The sequence below is a fragment of the Coffea arabica genome, chromosome 4c, assembly GCF_036785885.1.
Source record: "Coffea arabica cultivar ET-39 chromosome 4c, Coffea Arabica ET-39 HiFi, whole genome shotgun sequence".
Lineage (NCBI taxonomy): Eukaryota > Viridiplantae > Streptophyta > Magnoliopsida > Gentianales > Rubiaceae > Coffea > Coffea arabica.
In genome coordinates this window covers 1,227,727-1,237,844 of record NC_092316.1, presented here as the reverse complement: position 1 = coordinate 1,237,844, position 10,118 = coordinate 1,227,727, and the positions used below count along the sequence as shown (strand labels likewise).

Genomic DNA, 10,118 nt, shown 5'->3' with positions numbered 1-10,118 from the left:
CTGTGCTGTGCTGTCAATCTTTGTATGCGTCCAAGTTGCGCCAACCAAAACCTCGTATAGACGGCAGCTATATTTATACGTGGCCCATTCTCAAGCCATAAATTGATTCGTGGGCTCTCCGCCCCATTTATAAAGATATATGTACGTATAAAGTAGGAACTTTATACTCCCCTTTTCTGCTCTAAAGTAGTATCAATTCATTAACCTGAAAATGCGACGTTAGGTGTGTGACTGCAATTTTAATTCTCAATTATGGTCAAACGTAAATGCGAGATCCACCAATAGAACCATTGAGTGAGACCACCAAAACTGGACTAAACCCTTCTTTATTAAACTATAAATTGAGGGTTCGAACTCCACTTACGGTGGAAAAAATCCAAATAAAATGCAAAAGACTCATAGCACCTCTTTGATCTAATTAGATTCTTATACCTATTAAAAAAAAAAAAAAAAAAAAGAGATTCACCAATAATATTGGTTAAGAATCTTCAGAATGCACGCACAACCTTTAGTTGCACGGGAAGAAGAGTTAGAACAAACTCAGTTTATTCTTTAGATCATTCATATTCTGGTGTCATCCATTTACGAAGTTTAATTTCAAGAGCTAGTGATGTAAAAGCAGGCTGCCTGTGTCGAGCGTGCTCTGTTACAGTCCCTTTTTATTCTTTTTTTTTTTTTTTCCAAAGGGGAAGGCCGAAAGAAAAATATGAACAGAATCAAAATCTAGTTTTAGAACGAGCAACTATCACTGGACTACACTTCACCCTCAACTGTTGTATTGGCAATCAATCAACCAGCAAAATTCCCCACCGAGCAACAGAAAAAATGCTTCCACGATCATCAATTCCCTATCTACCACAGTCATGACATTGTATAGATTGAAAGGCGGGAGAAAAAAAAATGACAACGTAATACAATGCCAAAGTCTCAGCCAAGAAACAAAGAAGACAGTAAAATTTGTCAGAAAAAGCACCTAGCCAAAACAGAGGAAAACAAAGGGTCAAAGAACACGACTTTCAGACACTGTAAAAGGACAAAGTCATACAAGACTGCATTACATCCTCGAAACTAATACTACTATTTCCTTGCTCAGTAATGTGCTTTTATAGGCTACTGGATCTTTTTGTCAGCTGCCGGGCTCATTTTCCAAAAAAGTTCAGTTCCAAGCAGACTGGTGTCAGAAATTTATTCCCTATCATCAGATGGATGAACAACTTCAAACAAATTTTCAACCAAAAAGCTAAAACTCTCTTCCTTTGTACGGCATTTCCTGTAAAATGCAGACCATTAAGTAACATGAGTTGCTTGATCTTGTCTATCCAAAATTCAAAAAATACAGAGAAGAATATCATCAAATATCCAAAAGTCAAAAACAGAGAGAGTGATCAAATATCCAAAACACCAATCTGATGCTGTATTGCAACAGCAAAATATGACTCTGGGTTATTGCACAAACTTTGCACCTCACCTCACTAACCGCAGCAAAAACATGATAAGGACGTCATGAACCAAGGGGTCTTGTGACACAAATTTGACACTAGATTCAGATCAAGCGCTCAATAAGCACAGTAGTAAACAGCACACACCAAAGAAAATACCTCTCCTACTATAGCAATAATAAACTATTGTTATTGAAGAATTGATTCTTCTAAAGAACAGATAAATTGAGAACATTCATACAGGGTTATAAGTTGTTGGCATGTACACGACTTGCTGAGGATGACTAATCATCATTTGTCGTCCGTACTGCAAGGATAATAGACAATACAAAAATCATTTTACTAACCATTAAACAGTGAAAGTACATTATGTATTGGAATATCACCACAAAACTGCACCTGAGGTCCACCTGGATGAAAATACGGTTGCGGTGTTGGAGCAGCCTGTGGATTGAATATAACAGGCTGGTGTGAAGTAAATGTGGGGCCAATCTGCAAGATTGTGAAATTTCCAAGGATAAAAAACATGACTATCATTCTCAACCCAATCAAAAACTAGTCTGAGGATAAAACACAAGGAGGAAAATTCAGACCACCTATGCACATAAAACAAAATAACCAATGCAATAAACCAGGCTTATGAGTCCGAGGCCATGCCATAAAGTAGTAATAAATGGAGCAATCACTGAAAATGGCATAAGGTAAGCATCTTAAGGATATCTTAACGAAAAAAATGCTACTAAGTCAAATACAAAAATCATAATTCGTATCAAGAAAGACAAGACACTGACCCCTATGCCAACAGGCATGCCATGCATGTTCGGTATAGCAGCCATACTAGTTGGATAATAAAATGAACCATCAGATACCGGAGATGGAGGTCTCAATGGCGTCTGAGAAGGTATGAAACTCTTTGCATTCGGATTTAGTTTGAATTCCTGAGATAAGAAATGGATTTAAGGAACAAAGTTAAAATATACTAACAAAGAGAGGAAACAGAAAGACAGAAACAATATGTGCTGCAAAAATATCAGGGAAAATTAGAAAGATAGAGCATTACTACCTTAGCATGAGGGTTCAGTGTTGATTTTTCAGAGGACAGTGAACCCATTGATGAGCTGGGAGATAATCCAGGACCACCAGAAGCAGACGCACCACCTCCACAGTCTGAACTGGATGAGGCAGAACTGCTAGGACGTACCCGAGAGCTGACAGATTGTACCGTGCCATGTGCCATCGAAGAACTAATAACATCTGAGAGTTCATTAGAACTTGCCTTTTCCTGATTTTTAGATGATACACGTGATGGAGCATATGCAGTGGCATTTGCAGATAAGCCACCTTTATCACTGCTTTCTAATTTTGACCTTTGTGATGACCGTGAGTCTGCAAAACAACAAATCTCCTAGTGTTCAAACACACACACACACACACAAAAAGGACAAAAGAAGCATTCGAAGACATGGCTTCCAAGGAAATGAACTTTCAAAGAAGTCTACCCTGAAGAAAAGTTAAGGATTCCTTGAAAAGTTAAGGATTAGTAATCCTTTTTAGAAATTTAGAAATCGAATGGATTCGGTCTTATACATACGCGAGGAAGGTAATCAAAAAAGAAAGAAGAACTCAGGTTTTGCCTTTTAGTAGGTTACAGCAACCCATTAAACTTCCCCTTCTCTCTAACAAAAAAGTGGGGAAAATTTAAAAAAAAAAGATGGAGAGATCATCTTCCGGAGTTTGGGAACAGGCAAGATCCTATTCCAACTAGCCATACACTTCACAGGGGAATGATGATCAGCTAGATTTAGTCACCAAGTTCAGGAATCACATCAAATGATCAAGATAAGTTTAGAGCAGCCACAATATATGGACCTTTTTACTGTTCATGGAAGAACAAGGGATGTAGAAAAGCCCCCTTTTCAATGAGGAGAAAAGATGCATGGTATTGTCCGTCAAAAGCATTCAAATATTAGATTTTATTATTCCTCGCTAGATGTCCACACATGATATAGTGCAACGTTTCAATCATATGTTAACAAACTCCCAACACAGATAAAACCAATCTCCATTGCAAAAAGCTACTAGGGTAAGGCAGTCTGATGATTAAAAAATGAAAAAAATATGTGATGTTCAGAAGTATCCAGTTTCAACGTTAAAGCTGCAGTATGCAATTTTGCCAATGTAGACCAAAGAGTGAACTGGGAAACAAGGTCAATGTGTTAAAATACCACAACACCAAAAAGCCCTAGGAAAGGACTTCCAAGATAACAAAAACAACATTACACTTGCTCCTGCTTAAATTCTGGAAAAACTCATACTACCCCTTCATGAAAATTGTGATCCATCTGCAATTTTATGTTCTCAAGGTTGAACATAATTTATGAGATACAGGAAATTTGAGGCTTTCTCTTGTTTCAGAGTTTCAGGTTGAAAAAAAAAAAAAAGAGAATGTGGAGAGAAATGGGGTGAAGAAAACGTAGGAAACTCTCTCCAGAAGTGGAGATAAGTAGGACAAAATTGGCTTGCTTCATTAAAAGGTTTTGCTGTATAACATACACCCATCAAAAACACCAAAAACTTTGAAGTTTGATGGTGAATGGGCAAAGTCCAACACAATAATGATCTTTTCTCTTCTACAACTCCCAAACATGACCCTTTCCCTTCCCTTATCTTCTTTCCTAATTTATGTTTTCTTTTCTTTTCTTTTGTTTCCTCTATTAAACTCACAAACTAGGTCTAAAACTACTACTGCAAATCATTTACCAGTTCAGACTTCTTTTTCTTCGTTCTAGTTCTAGCATCAAGCCCTCAACAGGAAAACCTACCAAAAATGGTTAACCAAAATTAGCATCCATATCCGTGCTGCCTACAAACCTCTACAATTACTTATGCCAGCTGGCAGACTAAGTAGTAAACCTACAAGTAACACCAAGGTAAAAACCCCATGCTCCATAGACTAGATTGGTTTTTCTAGACTGTAAAATACCGGAAGAAACAACAGAGCATAAAATTTTCCTTCTTGTTCCTCTTTTATTAAAACTCAGCAGGATTTACCTACCCTATTTACCTCTTGTAAGATCCTCCATATAGTAACACTCCTGATGCAAGAAGAATTTTGCATCCAAGTGAACATGATAATGAAATAAAAGTTGAGAAATAAAGGTAAAACTAGCTGCTAGAACCTTTCTCCTAAACAGCAATCAAATTCCAGGAAATTATATATCTGGACTACAAAGCTTTACCATCCCCAGATAATTTTGGAGAAACAAAGGTCCACTCACCCTCAGGTTTTGAACTTTGAGCCTCCTCAGGCACCTGCATGTAAGTAGACAGGATTGTGTTTGTAAACAAGTATTCCGCAGCAACATCATAAGGATATTACATGAAGCAATGGTGAACATTGATTTCCTAAGCATTTGAGAGTAAACATTTACCATTTCATTTCCTGCATCATGGTCAGCAAACTGGTTCTCGTAAGCCCTGAAATAAAGTACTCTCAATTCAAACTTCATATTATTTAGAAAAGTCTGTAACTATATCAACCACAGTATAACACTAAATGGTTAGGCATCAGACATGACAGAGACCTGCTATCTCCGACATTTAAAGAATCTTTAGACAAATGTCCAGCTGATAACTGTCTAAAATGATCATCCGAACCAGATTGATGTACTTCCCTACTGGTACTTGACTGAGCTGAGTGTGCTTCCTCCTGGAGAGTCGACAAAACAAACCAGAAAAATATCACTGTTTGGATCCTTCATTTTTTCAAAAACTAGTTTTTCAAATACTAAAAAATTTTTCAAAAACTAGTTTTTCAAATACTAAAAAATTTTTCAAAAGTACTGTAAAAGGTACTCTAAAAAGTAATCTAAATTTTTTTCAATATTTAAAAAATATTCCAAAATATATTTTAAAAACTCTACTACTCTTAAATATTCCAAAATATTTTCTAAAAATATTCCAAAATATACTCTAAAAACTCTGCTACAGTAAATTTTTTCAAAAACACCCCCAAAAACAGCTAATCCAAAGACAATTTTTTTTCCAACTTTAGCTACAGCAACTTGTAAAAACACCCTAAGTTTAACAAAACACCCCCCCCCCCCAAAATACCCAAAAAACACACCCATTTCCCTCTTCTACCACACCCTCCCTAACCATTTTCACTTCCACTGCTGCCACCCCCACCTCAGCCCACCACAGCCTGCCACCACATCCACTGCCGCCTCCCCCTCTTTTTGCTCTGGTCACGCAACCAGCACAGAGGGGGGCAGAGTGAAGGGAGAGGGGGTGGCAGGTGAAGGAGGACATGGAGGAAGGAAGGGAGGGAGGGAGGGAGGGAAACAGGGATAAGGAGACAGAGGGAAAGAGAAAGGAGGGGGGGGGGACGATCGGAGAGAGGAAAGGCGGGTGGCAGGGAGGGGCAGGAGAGGAAAGAAAGAACAAAAAAAAGAAAAAGAAAAAAAGAGAAGTAAAAGAAAAATAGGAAAGTTTTTCAACCACTCCCCAACAAATACACACAAGTTTTTGTAAAAATTTTACAGTAAACTACAGTAAGACAAACTCCCAAAAACCACACCATCCAAACGCATATTTTTGAGTACAGGTTTGAAAACAAAAACAAGGAAAAAAAATAGGTACTAAAAGGCAATAATAGGACAACAAATTAGCTTTCCAATTTACTAATATAATTTCACAGCGCATCCCAAACTATGCATTACAATGCACCTCCAAGATATTTAAAGAATGTTTCAACAATCAAGGCCACAGCTATCCGTTAATGCACAAAACTCCTGAAGTTTTATTAAAAAAAAAAAAAGATTCCAAAAAGTAAAACAAAGGTGAAGATAGCCTCCAAATATGAAGCAAGTGTAAGAGAGGCTCCAAATAAGAGAGAAATGTTAACAACTGGACACCTACCAAAGGTGAAGATCTTGTGGATAGTTGAGCTCCATTACTAGAATTTACACTAGCCAAGTCAACAAATGACTTCCCAATTCCAGAAACATAGCCACCTCCAAATGTTTCATTATTGTGAGTATCCAACAAAATGTCATCACATCCACTGTCGTCAACCACTCTAAAAACTGATGAGAATTTGGTTTCTTCGTCAACTTCAAATTTTTCATGCAGTTGTAATCCTCTTTCCTATTAGGAAAACATGTTTTAGATGGAAGAGAGCAAGAAATGGACTAGTCAGAAAGAAAAGACAAAATATCAAGAAAGAATATTCCCACCTCTGCTAAATGGAGATCATGGGTGTCTTCTCCCTCTATTTCTCTAGCTATTCTTAAAGCTTCCCTTTCTAACTCTTTCATCTGTGGACCCTTTTCAAGTTTTGTTGTGTAAAGTTCCTCATTGAAAGTGCTTTTCACTCCAAATAAAGTTTCATTTGCTTGAAATTGATCCCAGCCCCTAAAAAGAACAAACTTGGAGTTGGATCAGGCTATGTAGAAGGAAAGAAGTTGAAAATGGATGTCAGAATGTCTTGTAGTCAACTATTCGTTTTAAAAATAAAGAGCATATTTCAAACAAACTGTAACAATTCATCAAACATAACTTAATCAATAACAATGTCGCAGTCATCCAAACAGAAGATGTAAATGGGCACCCTTGTACAATTCACTATGAAGCAAAAGTGAAACCTTTACTATTAGTTTATCCTAGTCCCATTCCAACCGCCCAAAATTAATCGTTCTAACTGCGTGATTTCATCCAACTGATGTTGGATTCAATGCAAACCATGATAGATGACAAAACTTTTTTCCGTTTTGGGAAAGGGGAGGATAGTTCGAAACTATAGGAAAACAAAGAATTAAGTCATTCAACAACCTATCCCAGTGACCATCAAATATGTTCTCCAATTCTGGACAGACAGGATCATCATCTTCAGGGACCCAGCGTTCCAATTCCCTATCCATTTCAGCACGCCGTGATTGTGATATGAACGAATCTATCAGAATCTCCTGATGCTTGTCACGTTGGAGCTCATTTCCCAATCCATCCCTAGTCACAGGGACTCCCTGTTACCAACAAGACCGGTGAAGGTCAGTAGATCGTAGGAGCTGGGACGAGAGATATCAACCATGCAGGGATAAAGCTAACAAGTCAGTTGTCACCCAGAAATCCAGAACAACTGGAAAGCGCATTGTATTTTTATACTTGCTGCTATTTCTAATTAATGAAAGAGTTATCACCCAGGAAGATGACACAGTAGTTATTGAAAACAAAAGAGCAAATAAATGAAGAAAACCTTTGCTATAACTTGCACAAGCTCTTTGGCTGGTATGATCAAAGTCTTTGAAGGTGGCTTGTTAATAGAATCTGTCATGTTCTTTTGCCCTCTTGAGCCATCTCTAACTAAACGAGCCATTTTCAGAACAATCCCTATGCAAGATGGAGCAAGCAGCATAATCAAGTAAGCACTATAAAACCAAAAAGTGGAACTCTAAAAAGCAATTTAATAATTCTGGGAGTGTACCGAAATCTTTCTCAGCATTCGTCGCATGAAGTATTCCAGAAAAAGCTGAGCCATCCACCACCTGGACTTCTACTTGATGCCCAACAAGACAAGTAGTCACATAAACTAGACGTTCCCGTGAAGGGCTTGCATATCCTCCCTCTTTGCCTGAAACAACTGACGCTAACAGCTAAAAAAGGAGAAAAAGCATATCTACACAAATTTAAATTAGCATTCTCACCTACACTACTTGAGCGACTTGAATTTGCTTTCACAGTCTGCAACTTACTATCTAATCTAGGGCCACCATCTTTCTCAGTTCTACGACGGCCAAAACCATTAGCAGCAGACCGAGGCTGAACAGCTTGCTGCAAACTCATTCTGAAGAAATGTCCTCTAACAAGTGCAGGATGATCAGTAGGCCCTTAACTTAGATTCAGTGATTGTGCTGCAAATTAGAAAAATATCATGAATAGACGACTTATTATTGTAAAAAGAAGGTCACTTTAGCTAATCTTAAGGACAAATTATACAATTCCTCGTGTAGTAAGTTTGCAAGGTGGTGGGAAGCCAAAAAGGATATTTATCAGACCAGTATACTGAACTCGAACAATATTCCGCCTGGCTCACATTTCCGTTTGACAGTAGTTACTTAGCAGCTTTTAGACATGACATCAATTAAGCAATCATTTTTCTCCATGCTTTTAGGCAAGGTCGAAAAAGGGATCATCATAAGCAAGCGTAGCACCGTCATACATTGTTATCCACTTAATAAGCTCATTTCCTATTAGTTCAACCTTATGATGCAACTATTGCAAGAAATACTGCTACCCCTTTCAATCTTGAATACATCCATGTCTATGATGCTGATTTATGAACAAAAGGTTAGGCTCTTTTAAGGCACAAGGACTAAGTTCTCTAAGGCTCAAGCATAAACATAATACATGTACGTATAGGATGAGCATATCAGTTGCAGTCTAGACATCACAATAGCCAAAAACCACTTTACGCCCAATTGCACAGGTCCAACATAACAACAGCAGTATAACAAAATGTGCCCCCACCAACTTCTTTTGAAAGGAAATGCTCATTAAAACAGGCAATTACAAACAACCAAGTAAAAAGACCAACTCTAATCACTCAAACCTCTCAAACCGCTGTACATTTTTTCTCTGGCTATTCCAAATCACGATCGCTTCTTTCCATTATCAAACTTCCTGACAAGCTCCCACAACTTGTATCAATCCCCACAAAAAAAAAAAAAAAAAATTACTCCATACCAGATAACAACTTTCAGTTATCTAAAGGACAGAGCAATGTCACAAAAAATCAAGACTAAAAAAACAAAAAAAATCTAAGCATAGGATGTAACTTCACCGCCGCAAAATTAAGAAAAGCACCAGACATGTTATGAAGAAGTATCTAAACATGAAACAACATCAGGCAATCATGAATTCACAACATTAAATACATAATGGTACGAGAAAATTAAAAAAAAAATTATTACAGCAGCAAGAATTTCAAAACCCTAGGGAGAATTCTGGTTACTAATAAATGCCCTAAAACCCTATGATCTACGGAGCAGCTTTACACTTTTTGTGCATGTGTTTGCGGGTGCGTGTAGACAGAGAGAGGGAGACAAGGATGCTTACTCGGCGGAGGAAACAGGAAAAAGGTCCGATCTGGTCGATTGGGATTATAATAATAAACAATAAGAAGAAGAAGAAGAAGAGAAGTCGAAGAGATGGAGAAGGGTTTGATCAGAGACAAGGCGACCCGCAATAACGAAGACGCCACTCTCCTCTTCAATTACTATTCTGTGCTAATAATAATGATAAAATAAACTCCCAACTCCAAATTCTGGTAATCGAAGATGGAATTAAATGGGTCTGTCAGGCTGGATTCAATTGAATTCAATTTGAGTTTCGGGTTCGGGTACACGGTACATCCTAAACTAAGGACCCGAAACAAAAAAAAAACAAAAAAACAAAATTTTCTTTTGTAAGATTTTCCGCTCACAATTCCCTCCTTTCTTTACCACACTAACCCCCCCCCCCCCCTCCCCCAGCCAAATGATGCGGCATTCTGCTTAGTCGTCGAATTGAGAAGATCATTGCGATCCAAATGGGTTCACTTAAATTTATATGTATTTATTAATTAAACAAAGAAAGGTGGACTTTAAAAAGTGGAGAAGCCAAAAAAATAATAATAATAATTTA

General features: G+C 37.7%; 1 protein-coding gene across 4 annotated transcripts; it reads right to left on the bottom strand.

The window, feature by feature from the left end:
• Positions 1-844: 844 nt before the first annotated feature.
• Positions 845-9,902, bottom strand: LOC113742263 (polyadenylate-binding protein-interacting protein 3). 4 transcript variants are annotated; one of them, XM_027270062.2, is made up of 15 exons: positions 9,552-9,902; positions 8,141-8,347; positions 7,921-8,076; positions 7,693-7,826; positions 7,272-7,462; positions 6,677-6,854; positions 6,360-6,587; positions 5,024-5,148; positions 4,871-4,916; positions 4,718-4,751; positions 2,503-2,825; positions 2,231-2,377; positions 1,839-1,931; positions 1,681-1,746; positions 845-1,270 (listed from the first exon to the last, which is right to left on the bottom strand). In XM_027270062.2, exons 2-15 carry the CDS (start codon positions 8,277-8,279, stop codon positions 1,241-1,243), a joined length of 1,890 nt encoding a protein of 629 aa, XP_027125863.1. In that variant the 5' UTR covers positions 8,280-8,347; positions 9,552-9,902; the 3' UTR covers positions 845-1,240. The 4 variants fall into 4 exon arrangements, with proteins under 4 accessions (XP_027125863.1, XP_027125864.1, XP_027125865.1 ...); XM_027270063.2 differs by having other exon boundaries at positions 7,921-8,067; positions 9,552-9,762; XM_027270064.2 differs by having other exon boundaries at positions 8,189-8,347; positions 9,552-9,747.
• Between the last annotated feature and the right edge of the window lie 216 nt (positions 9,903-10,118).

What these genes read in the sequence shown, in the direction of transcription:
- LOC113742263 (XM_027270062.2), bottom strand. Translation starts at nt 8,279, where the DNA reads ATGAGTTTGCAGCAAGCTGTTCAGCCTCGGTCTGCTGCTAATGGTTTT. An exon ending in GAATGCTGAGAAAGATTTCG is followed by an intron (nt 7,827 to 7,920) that starts GTACACTCCCAG and finishes CATCTTGCATAG; the next exon opens with GGATTGTTCTGAAAATGGCT. An exon ending in TGCCAACAACTTATAACCCT is followed by an intron (nt 1,271 to 1,680) that starts GTATGAATGTTC and finishes TGCATTTTACAG; the next exon opens with GAAATGCCGTACAAAGGAAG.